This window comes from Dromaius novaehollandiae, chromosome 7, assembly GCF_036370855.1.
Source record: "Dromaius novaehollandiae isolate bDroNov1 chromosome 7, bDroNov1.hap1, whole genome shotgun sequence".
Taxonomy (NCBI): Eukaryota; Metazoa; Chordata; class Aves; order Casuariiformes; family Dromaiidae; genus Dromaius; species Dromaius novaehollandiae.
In genome coordinates this window covers 12598567-12617761 of record NC_088104.1, presented here as the reverse complement: position 1 = coordinate 12617761, position 19195 = coordinate 12598567, and the positions used below count along the sequence as shown (strand labels likewise).

The following is a 19195-nucleotide window of genomic DNA, read 5'->3' as shown; positions in this document are numbered from 1 at the left end:
GCACATTGTTGTCATCCTTAAAGGAAAGGTGTTGTATATGTTGTACATCAGCATACAGCTTGACTTTTCATTACTGTTTTAGGAAGCTCAATGATTGTATTTGTAATGAATAATATACTCCACAAAGTAACACCTACTATAGTAGTATGAAAAGGTGCAGAAAAGCAAGGGAAATTCAGAAAGATAGATGAGTGAATTTATTTCCCTATTTCACCTCATTCTGCACATGAACTACAAAGATCTCTATATAAGTGACTAAGGCATGCAAAGCTGACTTGGAATTTGCGGCAGGTTAGATTCCTGATTCCTCGTTTCTCTTGGCCAAAGTATTTTCAGAAGACAAGGATTGCTTTGTTCTGTCTGGCTGCAAGTTTGCAGCAATGCACTGATTTACAGAGAATAAAGCTATATCACCTTCATCACCAGAAAGACTAGAAACAGATTTTTTTTCTTTTTTTTTGAAAATGAAACATTTCTAGGTGTTCACTTGCTAATGCAGAGTTTGCGTATTTCTAAAACCCTTTTGAAGAAGAAATGCATCAGAAATTACATCACCTCAAGAATCTCACTGCAACATATCCTTAACATGGAGTGGGTAGCCCACAGGTCAGGTTACTAACTTGTGAGTTAAGAAACACAATTTAATTCATTGCTCTACCACGGACTTTTAGCAGGCCTTGGACAAGCCACTTGGAGGCAGATTCACAGAAGGACTTTGGAGGCCCAGATTCCAAAGCTATCGCTAATACCATTTTCAGGAACTATTTAATTTAAATATAGAAACAGTCCTTGGAAAATTGGTCACTGAGGTAGGAGCCATATTCCCTCCTGCCCCATAAAGAGTTAGAGAACCTTCCACCCAATATAACTAGCTAACTTGGCAGGTCGGTTTTCAAATAGGTTGAAAATGTGGCTTTGCACTTTAGTCTGAAAAGGACAAAAAGCAGGTTTCCTATAATCTGAGGAATCTGAGGCTCTAACTACCCGATTACTGACCACAAGGGAGAAGAAGGGTACTGCCACACACTCCATCCCACATACAATGAAAATGAGTTCTCAAGTTTCATAGAAGAATAAATCCAACATATTTAGGCAGGCAGTTCATGACACCTGCGTGGGGTTGTTCGTCTCAGGGACAACCAGTCACTGGAATGCCTTGATTTTCTGGCTCGTACCAGTGCAAAGAGCTTTGAAACGTGAGTTCTGACAGCAACAGCAGGGCAGTTATTCCCTCGTCACCAACCACCACCGCAGACAGCAGTCTCGTTCCTTTTCAAAAGGTTATTTCCTACACAAGGCACCTTCAGATACAGCACTGTAGGCCCCTACACGGCTGCCCTGGTGAACTACAGCAGTAGCTTCATTCATCTCGCCATGTGACAGGAGTCAGAAAATGGTTGTGTTTCAGGTGTCTGGCAGAGAATTTTTCTTTCCTCAGACAAACAACAGATTATCATTTCTTTCTAGAATGAGACAACACTTCATTTTCCACTAGCACTGCAAGTGTTGCTTCCGGAAGCAATGAAAAATAAAAAATGAAAAAACTCTCTTCCCTGTGAGCTCCTGCTTGGAAAAAGAGAAACGGCTGGGATTCACCCTTCTTCTTCTCAAGGTCTGCCATTCTGCATGTGTGGGGAATAGGACCTCATCTGTCTAGGACACCTCTTCTATGAAATACACTCCTCGAGGAAGAAGTCTGAGAGTTAGAAGGCCAAATTAGGAGACTAAGGAATGGCCTGGATTGTTTTACACTAGATTTACAGCCTAGTTTCTCTCCTTCATGAATGGGTTGAGCTGTACACGATTCACAGAAAATGTTATCTTCTATGAAGCCTGCACTTCTTCGATGCCAGGGAAGCCAGGGGTTTACATGGTGGGGAGGGGGAAGGGAAGTGGAGTATGTTGCCTGGTATTTTTGTTTTTTTCGGGGGGGTTTTGCCCAGTAGGTTTCCAAACTTCATACTCCACTCATGAGTGAACAGAGCCAAGTAACATGTCAAGAGCAGAAATTTTTAGCTTTGGAGTCTAATGCTAGAGTAAGCGTGGACTAAACAAATAGCAGTGAATGACGACGGGTGTGAATATAAGCCTTCTCCACATGTGGCCTTCTGCAAAGATTTCACATGAATCTTACTTGCTGTCTATTAACAACTACTTTCTTTTCTAGGCGAGAAAAGCAGGATTATATCAAAAAGTACAATTTGGTTTAATTTAGGTCAGGCAAAAATTCTTTCCCCATTTCATTCCTCTTACTCCAGTACTTCCAGCTACCAGGTCGTCTTCTTTAAGCTTTCAATCTATTATAACTGTGAAAAGAGCCAAATACACAATTCCCCTAAATAAGCAATTCTTAGGCATCATAATGATAAGCTGCAGTTATGTTTCGTGTGCTGCTCAGAACTTTTATTTAAATAAGAAAGCCCAGTGCTACATGATGAGTTTGATTGCCAGTGGAACTGACCACAACAAAGACTTATGCACTGGCCCGGAGGAAGGAAAACTGGCCTGGAAAAGATGATGATATTTTTCAAATTAAAGGCAGAACTGAAGAATCTAATAAGATCTTGTTGAAATTTGAGAGATTGATGATTAACCATCATGGGACAAGTAAAAAGAAAAACAAGAAAAATTACACTGACCATTTCTACTCTGACTTACACAACCTCAATTTCTGAATGTATTATTTTTGTCTAGCTATTTAGGATAGGCTGATCAGCTCTCTTTCTCTTGGGTCATATCTCGATTTTCTTTTATTCCTTTTTTGGACATTTTTATCCTCTCTTCCCTACATTGCAGACTTTATGATTACTCTTGGTATTTATTCCATCACTATTTCTATAAAAGTCTGAACCTCCTTTACACCACAATACAAATATTTTATATCTCCTTTTCCTCTGCAAATCTTTCAAAACATAATTGAAGAAATATCTCTTTGATTTATATTTGAGGACTACAGAAAAATAACAAGTCCAGAAATCCCTACCAATGAAAACTATTGTCTTCGAAATCATCTCTAATGGTAAGACACACTTGACAATTTTAGCTGATAAACAGCTGTGCTTGATGATGATACGTCACAGCAGCGGGTGATCGCAAAATAGAACTCTACCATAACCTCTCCGTAATCACAAGTTGTTGGTCCCTGCCCTCAAACCGGGAGCAGGTAGATGTAATTAAATCGCACAGAATTTATTGTCAAGTTTCCCATGTGATTTTAACTGTTTCCACTCCAAAATCTGAAATAATTGGAAACTCATTAAAGAAAAAGTAAAGAAAGAGGAAGAAGCAGCCAATTGAAGGACAAACGTTCTGGCTTGAGCTAAAACAATACTGGTTTGTACAGACATCATCCAAAGCAAGAGATTCTCGTTAACTCTGTATTTACATTAGTTGAATGGTCCTTAAAAGGGTCTAACCATAGTATGACCATTATTATTAAAAAATCAGTTTTTTGAAGTTACTTTAATTATTACAGTAGCTCTTCAATCAACCAAAAACAGGGAGCCATTCTGCCTGGTATTGTACAGAGTAGCAGAGAGTCTCTGTCCCATCTGGTTATATATAAACAAAGTGGGAAAGGAGATTGAAAACAAACAGAGTAATAAACATGATAGTGGCAAACAGTGTCTCTCTTCCACAGTTTGGGGGTAAGGGGGTTACTGAGAACAGGCTCAATTATATAAACAATTAACCTTGAGAAACAGTGATTAAGAGTAGGCATATTGTATGTCCAGTCTTCCCCAGTCATGGCTTCTTTTCTGCTTAGAAATTTTATCTGATCGGAATTCGAGGATTTTTAGCCTTGTCTGGGATTTCTGAATGTCTGGCAGATTGGAGCAACTCTGCAAAAGGTCTGACCAAACCGAGCTGCCAAACATCTGGAAATCCTGGCTATTGCCTCGGCACATGCTCAGATCAATTGCATGGGACAGTGCAGTATGGTTTGGGGACACACTTACTGCAAACATGCTACACGGAGCATGCTCCTGTACCTCTACCCAGAAAGTCCTGAATGTAACTACGATGGCCATAGGTGACAAGGAGACAGGTGTGAATTTCTGAGTTGAAGACACCAAGGGGAGCACACAGACCACCACTCCGTCCAAACTCTTGAGCAGCCACTCCTAATTTTGTAGTCTTTCCTTGAAGGCCGTATGATGTGCAAGGAATAGAAAATGGGTGTCAACACATGGGTGCACGCATCACTTGGTGAAGGGAAGGGTCTTTGCATAATTCTGGAGCCAGATGGCGCCTTGTGGGCAAGCAATCTTGATTGAATGCCACTTTGACCACTCCCCAGCAGAGCAGCCACTCACTTTGGCCATGTTGTCTAAAGTTGAATGTCTTCTGAACCATTGTTTATGTCACTACAGAGGTATAAAATAAAATAATGCATGCATTATTCACTAGAATATGCAAACGGCTAAAAACAGCACTGTGGTAAGTGGGTATAATGTGAGGCAAGTTACACAAAGGAAGATGAAGCAGCAGCAAAAAACACCAACAGAAGAAAGGTGTGCAATAAGCTGTTCAGGGTCACCTAATTTGTGTTTATTTTCCTACTTTCAAAGTAGGAGAAAAGCCTTTAGCTTTCTACCCTCCAATATCTATCTGATGCAAAATGTTTCAGCAACTTCTGAACATAAAGCAGATTTTTATTTATTTTACCAGAATGCTTGCTAGTATGTAGAAAGGATGATCAAGTAAAACCTCCAGTTAAATCAACAACTTTTGCCACCCATTCCTCTTAAGAAAAACATACCTCAGTGTTTCACATCAGGCTTCTGAGAGTATCACAGTGCATGGCAGTTTTACAGATTCGGCACAACTCCTCCCACCGCCTCCCCTCCAGTGTTCGCCTTCATCAGACAACTGTCTCCCAAGAAAGCATGGATCTTTCCCGAGTTCTTTCCTCATGGGGTCCAGAGCAGTCATCCCTCCAGAAAATACAGATCCCAAACCACTGTCAGCATCATGCAATTAGCTGAGCAGTACATTTTGTAACAGTGAACATCTCATGCCAACAGCAAAGGATTTTGTGCCATGTCCTCATCCTCTGTCATTATCTGGGCTTCTCTCATTTCAGATCCTGCCATCTCAGATCTAGACACACAATATAATTAAGGCATACTGCTGGAGTCCTTGCAGCTGAGGCTTGGAGCACACATTGCTGCCCTAAGTCCAAAGCAAAGAAAAGATGACAAAGGTTTTGCCACTCAATGATGGTATGGCCACCGCAAGAAAAGAAATTTGTTAGATCTCAGTTTTTCTGTTAGCAGGTAGATGAAAAGTTTAAAATGCTGTGGTAGTTGTCCGCTTCAACACTTCTTCCTTTTAACACTTCTTCCCTACCCTTTATTTCTTAACACACCACACAAAATGGTCTTTCTTTATCACAAAACATGTAAGTTAACTTCCCCATCCCCTCCTATTTCTTCCTACCTGATCTCAGCTTATTTTTTCAAGTACCCTGTTTCAAACTGTATCCGTGCAACCCCCAGCAGCAAGAGAAGGTCAGAAACATGTCACTGGACTGACTATAAGAAAAAAAGAAAGAAAAATGAAAAAAGACAGGGTGTTGCAACACCTGGGGGTAGAAGGAGAACTAGAAAGCACATTAACTAGAGGCAGGATTTGACTTTGACCTGGCTTACCTTAAAATTTATCATCCAATTCACCAACCCTTACTTGAAGGGGAGGGCAGGAGAAGAGCAGGACAGTAACTACTTCATGGGGAGCAAACACCAAACTACTAAATCCAACATCTACTTGCATGTGTCCATACATGACTCACAAGAAAAGTAGCTCGCTGAGATCAGAATACCAGACTAGATTTAGTAGTTTGATATCTCGGTTCTGGCAACAGACCATACATGATGGTTTGCATGAAGTAGAAAAAGCCCATAATGCACTGTTGCCAACTGTGCAATGCTTCATCCAAGGAGAAAAAATTCTTTCCGAACCCCCCAGGCAATCAGTCTGTGGTCCGTAGCAAGACATTTGGCTGTTCTTCTCTAACAGAGCTTTAGCACAAGTATTCTTTAGACTCGTAAAATTAATGACCGTCAATGTTACCCTCAAAAATTATACACTTATGCACTTATGCGGCCAAAGCAGGTTTAGTTAACTGCTTGCAGCAATCAAATGCAGAGGTTAATATCACTCTGAAAAGGGAAGGGTTTGTTGGAAACTGCCATTCTTTGAACTTGTCCATGTTTTAATGCTGGATACTCAGAGACATATCAGAAATGTTCACACCATGCTTTTGATGTAATGAGTCTACTGCTATTTAAGTTCAGCTGAGTTATATGTGGGCAGCTAATCACACAGTTATCAACTAAAAATGACTGTGGTGGACAACCATCCTTTTTTTTTTCTTTCTTTCTTTTTTTAAGCAGCAAGCCTGCAGCAGACTGCTTTATTGGTCTCAGAAGCCAAAGCTTAAAATAGGGAGGAAACGATCAAGAGAATGCGGTTCAGTGGTTAGAGAACAGTAAAGAGTCCTGTTTTCTATTCTTGGCTTTTCTATCAGTTTGCTGTAGGAATCTAAACAAATCTCTTAACCTCTCTATGCCTCAAAGTATCCTCCCATACAGAAGTTAGTGTGGACATGGGAAACCGCGATCTAAGCACTAACATTTGCTGACAGCTTATGTTGGCAGTTAAGAGAGCACAGCCCTACTGGGGTCAGGCCTTACTGCTGCTCTATTCACCTACACACACCACCAGGACTTTGGGGTCCCAGTGGTTTATTCTGCTGCAGAAAACCAAGCTGCTGAGATTTTCCCAGAGAATCATGAAAGAACCTTTCAATGCCTCTAAACACAGAAAAGGGAACTGGAAGACTAGCTTGCTATCTTAGTATAAATGTGGGAAGGCTCACAAATCCCAGGAAAAGCAGAACCTAAGCCTAAATCCTAGCATGGGCCAACTCAGGCTGACAGCAACACTCAAGCTGTGGGTGTAGACAGGTGTGAGTGGAGTCTGGGCAATATTTAAATAACCACTAGGTTCTACAGTGAAGAACCTTCCCCTCTAAACAAATGGGAATGTAGAGCTGGATAAAGTTGTCCAATATTTAGAAGTTTGATTTCTAGATGGACAGAGATCTTCACAAAAAGATGGAGTCTGAGATATAACAGAGGCTGTAGTCTTAAGTCACTGAACCCACAGTCTTTGAAAGACCAGTATACTAAGAAATCAGGCTGGATACATGTTCTGAACAGGATACTAAGAAATCAGGCAGGCAAGCTGGCACAAAACCACGCAAATTTGTAGAAGCCTTATTTCATTTCACTCTCTGGAAAATTACATTATTTACATCCATACTGGTCAACTCCAACCCTTTGAACCTTTGCTATAGAATAGTACACCTAAGTCTGGGAAAATGGGACAGGCTGAAATTAATTTATTTCTAAAGTAGAAATATAGTTAAGGTTCTTATACTTATGGGTCAGCATTGCTATGTGTTCTGTGTTGTAATTAAAGTATTCTGCACAGTTGCAGAAAGTGAAATTTAGGATCACCCAAAGTTGGGTCAGGAAGGGGGGGGAACCCTATCTAATCTGAATTCAAATGGTGCCAGTGGCATCAAAATATCACCATGCCTGATAATTTACAGATAGCTATTATGTGCTATGGCCAGAAAGAATTTCCCTGTCGTCCTGTATCATACTTGCCACAGAAACCCCTACGGTATTTGCTGCAAAGAAAGGAATCATGATTCACTGTTATGCCAATGAAAGTTATGAAATATGGTGATGTACAACTGAATTAGATGCAATCACAATTTAATGCAGTAAAGCACTGATAAATTTTTAATTACGTCCTACAATGACTAATGTAAAGAGAAGCAAACAGCTTAAAACAAAGCCGGGTAACATTATTTTGGCCTGCTTTTTTTCAGGAGCATCTTAAAGGCTCTGACTGACAAGCAAGAATGACTTAGCACAAGGCGGGAGATTTACTGCCCTGAGCTGTTCACCCCAGACATGCTGTGCAGTGAAGAACGGTCCATCAGTCAACTCCTAACAAACTAGGAGTCCACAACACACCACTTCACAGTAATTTGGGAACGTTTACGTAAAAATCAGCTCAGCATCTGATTGATGAACGTTGAGATGTCTGTGCCACAGAGGGTAGGGGAGCACGTGGGGAAGGTAACCTTGCCTTTGCTTGACTAAGTGGTTCCACCCCTCAGTCAGAGCTCCAGGCCAAAATCGTGCTCACACGCATGAAAGATGAGAAGCTACCTTTCTACCCTAAGGTAACACTGGAAAACTGAGATCTGCAGTCAGATATGGATAAATTTGGTGAGATATTGGTAAGAAAACCAGGGTGGTAGTGGAGGGATTAGGAGAATTCATGTTAACGGGAATTGCAGTTCCCTTCTACCTCAGATTTCCTATGTTTACAGGCAATTTTTCAATTTCTGCATTGTCCTTCATCTTCAATTGCTGTTTCACACAACTTATCCTACGTGCTGTTGGAAAGAAAGGCAAAGTTTGACTTTGGGGCTCTCCCCTCCTTGTTCACTTAACGAGAGTACAGGATCATCACAGTATCAGATTTATATCCCATCTTGGATTCTCAGAATGTTTGTTCTTTCCGATAAGATAAATTCCACTGCAGAGAAACTCTTTGAAGAAAATCTCCTGTCTAGCCATTTTTAAAACTTTCATTTTCCTTTAGCTTAAGCCTAGTTTAATACTTATAACTGTGTGATGGAGTATCAGTAACAATCCTTCATAACATCTGTAGCCTATTTGCCAGGACAGAAAAACCTAAGTATGTTCAGTAGCTATCACTGTCACTAAATCTTAGTAAATACTGTCCTACTGAACCTCTGGAATGGTTAAGCAATAGAAAAAGCAACATCGTACTAGCAGCTAAAGATGGACCCAGATGATATGAGCTATGTAGACTGCAATTTCATCAGATTGCAGTTATGAAATGACAGTGTTCTTCCAGACTGTACTGTTGTGTCCCCTCACCCTGTCATGTTACCAGACCAGGAGCACAAGTTACCTATTTGAACCCAGTTATATACAACAGAACCGAACACAAGCTCCCCAATCACATTACATTACAAATAACACATCACCCAGACAATTTTAAGTGGTATGTTCATTACAAAACTCAGTTTCCTTGCACAAGGTAATAAGAACATGCTGTGCTCCATTACTCTCTATTTCCAGTTATTATAATGTAGATTGTTTGCCCTCCCCCTCCCCCAGAAATGCAAGTTCATATCGCAGCCTCCAGCTAGTTTGGATTCCAGGAAATTTGGAACCGATTCACAATGATAAAGACTGGCTGTTTTGTCTACAGCTGTGTTGCACGCTTCTTCTCCGCTGCGTTAGCTAAGAGAGGCAAAGTGAAGCTCCCCAGGGCAGCGAGTTGCACTGAGCCAAAACCAGTGGATACCCCATGCGCAGCAAGAGGCTGAACTGCCAGAGGCAGTGGCTGTAATTGTCTAATATGGGTTTGCCAAGCAGTGGAATACAATGTAACACAGGCTACTTCCCACAAAGTAATTACAGATCTTGCATGTATTTCAGCAAAGCTGCAGTCTTAATGCCTAGCACTTACAAAGCACTTTAAGCAATAAAGAGCTACTTCATCTACATGACATGCATGTGGCCAGTGTATTATTATAATCCCCATTTTATGGATGGAAAATTAAGGGATTCAGCCATGCTCAAACACCAAATGGGCAAAACTGGAATTTAAATTTTCAAATATGTTCAAGCCAAGACCTCAATCAAAGCTCAGTTCCTTCAAGGCGCTTGTTAAGCCTGTCAGTCCTACCCAATAACTTGAGTATTTCATCCAAGCTGCTAGAACAAACCCTTAGAATTTACCTATCCAGCACTCAAGGCAATGATAAAAAGGGGATAGGGATATGAAACCCAGAGGAATTAATACTTTAAAACCAGATTTGAAAAACAAACAATCAGTCCCCCCCAACCAAAACAGTGACTGATCTCTAACTTACAGGTAACGAGAGTTTATAGTTGCTTCCATTTGACTAATAATAAAAAGCCTGCAGGATGCACCAAAAATTTAAAATATCCTACTCAAGCTTTGAATTAGGAAAGGGGAGAAAACAAACAAACAAAAAAAACATAGCTACATCACATGCTTCATATTTGATTTCACTTTACTGTTATTGCCTGGTGTAGTATTATCTGGAAGAAGCAGTCAGAATTAGCATACTATTGTGCACAGGTGCACCGACAGGAGCAGTATGTTGTCCTTTTTCAACTGAGTTTGCAACTAAGCAGGGTAAAATAATGGAAAAGGGATATAAGCACAGTAAGTGAAGGAATGCTCATTGGGAGCAGCTACTGTCATACACAGAGAGGGTGTTTCTGACTGATGTCTTAAAAATCTCATAAAAAGTAAACTATTCCAAAAAAAATCTAAAAGTTTGATAGAAAACTGTTCTTCAGTTTAAACACTTTCATTGGGAGTATGTGCCTTCTATGAAAAATACCAACTTTTCCTCAAAGAAATCCAATCTGAGAACTATTTCTGAGTTTTGGTTTTCCACTTAAAAATTGATACACTTCAAAAATTGTTTTTCTGCACAGTTTCCCTAGAAAAATTCCAGTTTCTAGCCTGATCTTGTACAAACAAACAAATAAGATAAATATCAGATGCCCCTACTGGCTCTCTGTTTATGTTAGAGTTTTGAAAGTTATGCATTTCCCAAATTCCCTTTAGCCTTTGCGTTTGTTACAGCAAAGTTGCAGTTTCCTGCCTCTGTCAGATAAATCTCACCACTTCAAAGGCTAGGACTGCAGTCAGTTAGAAGATATAGCTGTCAGCACACAGTCAGAGCACAACATGGACAGGAGGAAGCTTAGAGCGACAAGAGGAAGAAGTGGCAGCTCCAGGAGAAAGATCTGGGTTAAGGAAGAAGACAGGGAAATAAGCAGAACAAGAAAGAGATGGTATTGGGAATGCATGAAGGGAATACAGATTCTAATAAGGACAATTCTGTGTCCTAAGCATGAGGGGAAGGGGAGAACCTGGGGTCCCCCCCCCCCCCACAAACTTTATCCCTGTTGGTTTAACATGTTACTTGAACAAATCACTCTTTCCTCTGAAAACACTGCTTCTGCTTTCAGATTAACCACATGTATTGCAGGTGGTGCAGTTAAATAAAATTTCACAACTTCTCTCTTTGCAGATTCCTAGTTTGACTACTAGGAAGCACATGCTGCAGCACGGTTACTTTTATTACATACAAAGTTTTGCGAAGAGGCAGCTTTGGGAGGCAGGGAGATGAATATGCAGTAGGAGAATATGTACCTTCTCTGATTAGAGCCAGCTCTGGAGGCAGTTTTCCACTGATACTATGCTCAGTGCCTGGCACGTTCATCTAGGTTACACTTAGCAGAACACTCACTTCTCCTCTGCGCACAAGCTGACTTGTAACACTCCTGTCCCCTCTTACTGCCTCTCAGGAGAGGAAACACTGGTATACTCTTCCAGAGCAAAGGTCCTATAATGCAGAGGCAATTAGAAATTTCACTATTTCTGCAGCCAACTAAGCAGCTTCTGGAAAGGGGAAAAAAACAAGTGGACAAGCGCTCCATCATCTCCATTTCTTACCTTCCCCTCAAATCTGGCAGTGGCTCCCAGCTGCACACGGATATTCCGAGGAGGAAGGGTAAATGCTGGTGCTTCTGCCGGCACAGTGGGGCTGAGTGTCAGGGAGGATTTGGAAACTCGAGTTGATGTCACCAGTTTCACATCCCCCATGATGTGAACTGTAAAAGAGAGAAACACAGTCCTGATATAGAACTTAGAACAATTAATTGTCTACATTACAGTTGCAACTAAGAATCAGATTGAGGACAGACCGTTCTATGTTTGATATATTCATGTAGGTAGTAAGAGTCTTTGGTCTAAAGTAACAAGTGTTATTTTCTGGTTGGGGAGCCATGACCCAGAAAGATTGCCTGGTGTACCTACAGTTGCAGACAGGGTCGCAGCCTTGAACTGAACTCAGATTGAACTCTCAAGTCCCAGACCAGGGCCTTAACCAAAAAGCCATCCTTTACAACTGCATTAAACTGTAATAACTTATTTCGGGAGGATATTTTCACAACGTGACTTTGATTTTCCTGGCCTGGAATACACCAAAATCAGTAAGTCTCAAAAGCAGAGCCAGTGCTAAACAAGTACTTGTGAAATAGAGGCCTCTGTTTGCACTGGATTTAAGTTGCAAGCGGGAATGTGGAAAATCTGATTTTTCATACCACGTTTTCAAGATCTTAAGAAATATCTGGATATTTCCCTCCAAAGCACAGCACTCCTGGTACATAACAGACACTTCTGCAGAAATTCCAACTCTCTAGCTTACTGCACTTCCTTCTATAGCACACAGACCAGAAAAATAGCAGGGAGACCAAATTTCATAATGCTACAAAAATGGCATTTTAAAAACCTCATTACAGACAGCAGCTTCAGAGACGACTCTTTTGCTATTCACCCTGTTTTTGCCAACTAAAAGCAAAAATTTAGGTTTTCCAGAAAAAAGAAAAAAAAAGTAGTAGCTCACTCTGCTAATTGCTTGAAGAATTTACATAAATTAGAAGCCCCACTCTAAAATACCTATTTAATAGACAAGCTTAACAGAGAATAAAAGGGAGAAATGCTTGACCAACCAATCAGTCATGTTGAACCAATGAAGAGAACTGTCTTCCAGGTCGTAATCCCACCAACCCATGATGGACTATGTATTTATTCATCTGCTTCTGCTAAAAGCTGCAATAAATAATACTTGAATAAACAGTAAAGTTTCAACTTAAACAAGAGAAAAGTCAATTAAACTGGGGCCATATTATTCCTGACTCATTCATCTATATAAAGAATACTTGTTCCAGAAAAGGCTGCAGAGGTTTGGAGAGTAGGGGAGGAAAAGTCATCACGTAAAAGGGAGGAACTACACGCCCTCTGGGCTCCACCTCCCTCTCCCCACACCAAGCAGTAGCTAACACGCTGTACCATCACAGCTTCCATACTTTCTCATTGCTGTCTGGAAGCTCCTGTTGTTTCCAGTCATCTTAACTCACCTAGACGATGATGCCCTCCACTCACAGGGTCAGGCTACGTGTGCATTTGTTACGCGGCCCTGTCCCATCAGAGGCTGAGCCTGGGTGAACGCCTTGCTCCTAGGCATGGCAGGAAAAGGGCCTTCCCACTGTGTTGCTACCTAGGGAACATGCCTTCCAGACAGGTTTGGAAAATAGGGTCTCACTGAAAAAGGCTCAGGTCCACTGCAGCACTGCGTCCCTGGTCCTCACCTGTGGCATGACAGCCCAGAGCCACGCAGGAGCTGTGGGGCTGCGTTGCAAAGGCTGGAGCAGGGGAACACGTGGTGAAGCCAAGAGAGCACATGAGTAAGAGGGAATGAGCTTGCTCGGGAAAGCACACAGCAGCTGTGTTGGGCTGCATGAGCTATCAGCCAACATTAGAGGGGAACTGTGCTCCAAAAGCACTCATTTTAAAAAATGAAGTATCATTTCAATTATTGCATCTACAAGGCTTTCTTCTTTTCTTTTCTTTTTTTTTAATAAACTTTTACACATCATTGTTGCCTCTCAAGTTTTTCTGCTCCCTGTTGCTACAAGAAAACAGGGAGGACAGAGAACAGTTATGCAAAATATATGAAGTACCATCATAAACAAGTTGGAGTAACAACCAAGAATGTCGCACTTTAATCACTGTCAGCTACAGTATTTTAGCAGGCACTTTCCGCAGCAGCAACAGGTAGGAGTTATCTGGATGGAAGAATGATTTAGCTGTTCTTTCCACTTACAGTGGTTTTGCTGGCTATTATAGATGGGAATTAACTGTACTCAGAAACATCTTGAAAAAGCTTCTCCAAGATAGGGAGGGAAAGGTCAAACAATCTAGCACACCATTGCTCTCCAACAGCACATCCTAACTGAACATCCTAACTATCTCCAAGGAAAGGCAGCTGGAAGCTCAGAGCCAATCCCACAGGTAAAAAGCCAGGTCCAAGGCTGGTGGCTTCCATGACCGAGAGCAGGACCTGCACAGCAGGTAAGGTGATGGGGCACCTGGTGTTACAACGCTCTGAGTTATATGGAAGACTAAGCCTCCAGGCAAGCCCGCAGTTAACGGATCCAGTCCCAGGACCCCTGTGTGTCAATGCTTAAAGGATTGGGCAGTCTTTTCCAGATCAACAGTAGTGCTTGGGCACCTCAGAAGTCCACAATGGCCATTATATATCTTGCTGATAGTCTTTTTCTCTCTAGCAGACAAAGTGGGATTCAGCTACCTAGACATCTAATGTAGGCCTTCCTGTCTTTTGCCAAAATAGCACTACACACCTTTATTAAGACTACATAATCCCAGCCACCTTGTCTGTGCATCTCTCACATCTTGCCTGTCCTCCCAAAGACTAGCCCACCACATGTCCCTATCACCCAGACACAGCAATGACATTTGAATTTTCAAAGTAATACATGTCAATACAAAATGAATTATTAATTCTGTGCCACACAGTAGAAAGCGTGTGTTTTGGGAAGTTATTAGTTAAAGCAATGCAGGGGGGAAAAAGCACAATTTTTAACACCACTACCACAAATCTAGATGGTATTTTCCTTTAACTCCCAGACCGCACCATGCAAAAGCAAGCTAAATGAACACAAAAAGGCATTCTCCCAAATCTCAAGATGACTGCATGTTTGTTTGCAACTTTTGCACCCAACAAAGCACTGCTTCCATATCTTACCCAGTACGACTCTTCCTCTGAATCTCCAGCCCTTCTCAGAGAAGAGTGATCAAGAACAACATGTTTTCAAAATTGACTAGATAATTTAGGAACACAAAACCTTGCTCATTTTCAGTAGGACTTATACTCCAGGGAAATATATGTGCTTCTGAAAACCCAGTCTCAAATCACAGGATTCCCATATAGCACTGCTGACATGCTCAGTCTCTATGAATAAAGTACAGTGCTCCTGTCTCAAGAAACACATTCTCTACATTTATCAGAAAGAGATTCAAAGGGAAACTCCTCTCCTGGAAGTTATTAGTCTAGAAGTTGGGCAACTCATCTGAACTAGCAGCTTTGGCTCCTCCACAGTCAACAGAAAGAGTCGCCTCCAGAGACTGTTTCGCTTTAAGATGCAGGAGCCACAAAAAGCTTTGTGCTTCACAGTACGTACTTATCAGAAACTGTGGTTTGGACGGCAAATCCTTCCAAGATACCACTGGTATGAACAACCATTTGTCTGCAAAAGGTGAGAGAACTATTCTTTTAATTAAATGTTCTTTCATTAAGGACAGAACTCCAAACTCTGTTCTCCGCTCGGGTAAAACGGCAGCTTATCCTGCAGACTTTCACCCAATTACACAGCTGTAAACTGATGCCTACCATGTCCACGTCTGTCAGCAATTTTTTGTTAATTGTTTTTTCTTTTCAGATTAAGAATAAACATTTTTCAAATAGTAAATTGCTATAAATATCAACTGCGATCTTTTGTCACTTCCACGATATAGCATTGATAATTTTGTATCTGCTTATCTGTTGTAGATTGGCCTAAATCCTATTTTAATTTGTATTTCCCATTTCCTTTTCTTTTGCCCTTTTTCTCCAAGGGCCTCCTTGAATTTCTCTATTCCACAGATCTTCAGTTTTTCAACATGTTCAACTGACTACTCAATCTTCAGTTTTGTTTCCCATACATTCTTCTCCCCCGCTAAGCTATACCTTTCCATAGGCTATAAATGCTAAAACTTGCAATGCCTCTGTAGCTGTGAAACTCTTCACCAGCAGATCATTCTGCCAATATAAGCCTGCAATAAAACTTCAGACCACTTGCAATAGCAACAGCAATGTGCCAGGTACAATATAGATGAAGACATTATAATGCATTTGATGCCATAAGCAGCCAAGGACAAAACCTATCCTTCCACACACAGCTGTATCAGCTTTGCAGAGTTCAAAAATGCACATATGCCTGACCTCTCCTAAAGGGGAGGGAAAAAAAAAGGCAAAATTAAAAAGGCAAAAGACAGAATCCAATTCAACCTTGATATTCACTCATGTAAATCGGATGCAACTCCACTCCGGTGAATGCCAGTATACTGGCTGGGGAAAAGAAAAACAAAAAAAGATGCTATGTATTACAAATGCTCACAGGACTATCCTGTAGAGACAAAATGTTCATCTGTCTTTAGATGCAAAGCACTGCTAATGCAGGGCTATCTTAAGAAATCTTGTTAGGCATAACCCCTATTCACGTGTGGAAACCACACCCCCGGGTATGCTGCAAGACTAGATTCACAGAGTACATGCAATAGAGCCACCAGCACATGCCTGGAAGATGCACTCTATCCAACAGGCTCATTCTCCAAGCAGCGCTGTGCTTGGGCAGTGCCCGACGAACTGCTTTGGATGCAAAATTCTCTGGTTATGAAAGATCCTCTGAGGAAAAAACTGAGCTGAACTCCAATAAAATCATCTTTCCACTAATTTCTCTCGTTATTGGATCTAGCCCTACCAAATAAAGGGGGGGGGGCAGGAAAAGGGCAAAGAGAGAGAAAGAAAAAAAACCCTAAACTGCTAAAACAGTCATTCTCACTTGTCAGGTTACATTTTTATTGCGTGTTGGTAACAGGCCAAAAGCTATGAACAGGTTGATGCCTAATGTTATCGTGAGACTGTAAAGTACGAAATAAAGTAACAGCTAGTCTTTTCCATAAGGAGATCTTGAATGGATTTGTTTTTCTAAATAAAGTGTCTAGAAGAGATTGAATTAACCAATGAATATTAGCTCAAATCAGCACAAGCAGTTTTCTAGTGCTATAAGCCTCTAAACATCCCCATTTAGCAGCCTGATTTTAATTAGCTATGGAGACTGAAGATGCTTCTAGTAACTCATTACAAAATCTTTTTTCAGTTTAGAGGATATTTAACAATTAGGCTCCCAAACAAATAAATATTTCCATGTTGTGAGCTCTGGTGTTCCTATGGAACTACCATCTCTGAATAGCTTAAGGAAATTATTTTAAAGAGAACAAATCTTGCCAAAGCTTAACACTTGATAGGAAGGAAAAAAACAGACACTGATATGGATCTGGGTTTTTTTCCTTTTATTTAAGCAACTTCCTACAATGACCCTATCCCTAAGATCTTTTCCCTAGATATTCCAAGCTTGCTACTGAAAAAGATTTCAAGGATGCTGCATGAACTGATAACATTTCATTTCACACGCTGTGTACACCTAGAGTACAATCATTAAACAAAACCAACTGCAACTGAAGTTGCAGCACAAATGGTGTGGTACTAAACATAAAAGAAAACCACCATGCAAATGTTGGCTTGTAGGCTAGTGATGTGGTTAGACAGCATTTCTAAACTGGATTTTTTTAATTCTTAATCCTTTCTAAAAAGCACATAATTCCTTACAAATTCTCACAGTGTGCCCTCTAATCTTTCCAATACCAAAGCAGACTGATGTGTTTCAAGTATCTTCTACTGGGAGCAAATCTCTAGCACTCAATACCCTGCTCACAGAAATAAACCCAAAAAAGCAAACAGTAAGATATCCGCCTTATAGTTTTTCCTCATTCACTTATTTGATATAAGTAAATACTTACCATCAGCTTCCTACATAATCATTTAATTATACTAATTTCCTTTTACCAAGTCCTTCCTCCGAGGCAGTAGAAAAATGAGAGGCAGAGAGGGCGTGTGTATGCGAGCGAGCACAAGTGAGAGGAAACCAGAGCTGCCAGTTGAAAAAGCTTTATTTGACTTACTCATATTGCAACTCTACACCTAAGCAGCACATTTTTACTTGGTCCGGCTGTCCTGTTATTTTAACCAGACTGCCCCCACTAACCTTTGAACCATCTCTGAAATCTGGATAGAATCTTTGAAGCTCTTTAAAAACAGGAGCAAAAGGACAGCCCAGGGGCTGGAGCACATGTCTGCCGTTGGGGAGTCCTGCTCGACTTCCCCGCTCCATAAAGGGCTGCCTGCATGACCTCAGGCCAGTCACTAAGCCTCTCTTTTGCTATGGTTCCCCATTTGTAAAGTGGGGATTATTGTACTTCCTTACCACAAAGAAGTGCTGTGAGGATAACTGTATTAGAGGTTGGGAGTCAGGCTACAGTAATAGGACCATATAAATAGCATAACTAGTAAAAGGCACAAAATTACCATAAACTCACAGGAAGCTGGATCTCATTATAGCTTTCTTTTTTTAAATCAGGATGGTGTTTTCAAAAAGCACACATTTTAAAACACTGTAGGTAAAAACTCATTTCCTTAGACAGTTTCACCAAATTCAACAGAGTTTTGCTAGGGTCATGCCTTAGGCTTCAAAACCTTCTGTATTTTAAAGAGTTTCTTTCATTTCTAAACCTGCCTGACAGCTTCCCCTTTTCACACACCTTATTTCCTCCGCTACAGCCTCTATCTTTACCACAAGGACTAACATGTGGTTACCATATATCTGAACTGAACGTGCTCTCCACAGAACTACAGAAATGAATTTTTGGAGCCATATGACTTGTGACTGTCTTGTCAGCCTTATCCTACAAGGCCACATGAGGAAGCACCCTGCCTCCTGTGAGCTACCAGTACGCAAGAAACAGCATGCAAGGGGAAGCATAAACCACAGAGGATCACCCAAGCAATCTGGATTATAAAGTCCTGTGTAGATTTAGCAGAAGGGAAGAGGCTGGAAGTGGGAACAGGAAGCAAGGGGCTTGCATCTCCGCCCATTAGCAGCACCGGCATAGCTGCGCTCTCCTATACAGCATCTCATTTAGATCCCGTAATTAAAACAGTTATTTGCCTCTGGTAAGGGAATAGCAACAAGATGGTGCTTCTGCAAGGAGATCTTATTTAAGCAGGCTGTGCTATTAGAACAAGAGAAATAGACCTTTCATTTTCCTAAGGAAACACAAAGCTACTGTCCACAAATCATGCTTTTCTGATGTTCACATCTTTTGTGTGTCTGCGCGCTGGTACCTGCAGGTCCTGCTGAGCTTTGTGATCAAGAAGAGTATGTGTCCTGACACTCCAGGAGCCGGTGAGGTTTTGTATCAGTCCTGACTCAACTTGACTGGAGTTTCCTCTTTCTTTGCTTCATTCATAAATGATCACCATCTTTCCACTGGTTCTCTGTATACCTAA

General features: G+C 41.1%; 1 protein-coding gene across 6 annotated transcripts in view; it reads right to left on the bottom strand.

Moving 5' to 3' along the window:
- Nucleotides 1-19195, bottom strand: part of MYLK (myosin light chain kinase) — a 228691-nt gene that overhangs the window by 147597 nt on the left and 61899 nt on the right. For all 6 annotated transcript variants that reach the window (XM_064514692.1, XM_064514696.1, XM_026118420.2 and 3 more), the window contains one exon: nt 11623-11780. In XM_064514692.1, the coding sequence (XP_064370762.1) occupies nt 11623-11780 (158 nt within the window). The remainder of the gene's footprint in view (nt 1-11622; nt 11781-19195) is intronic.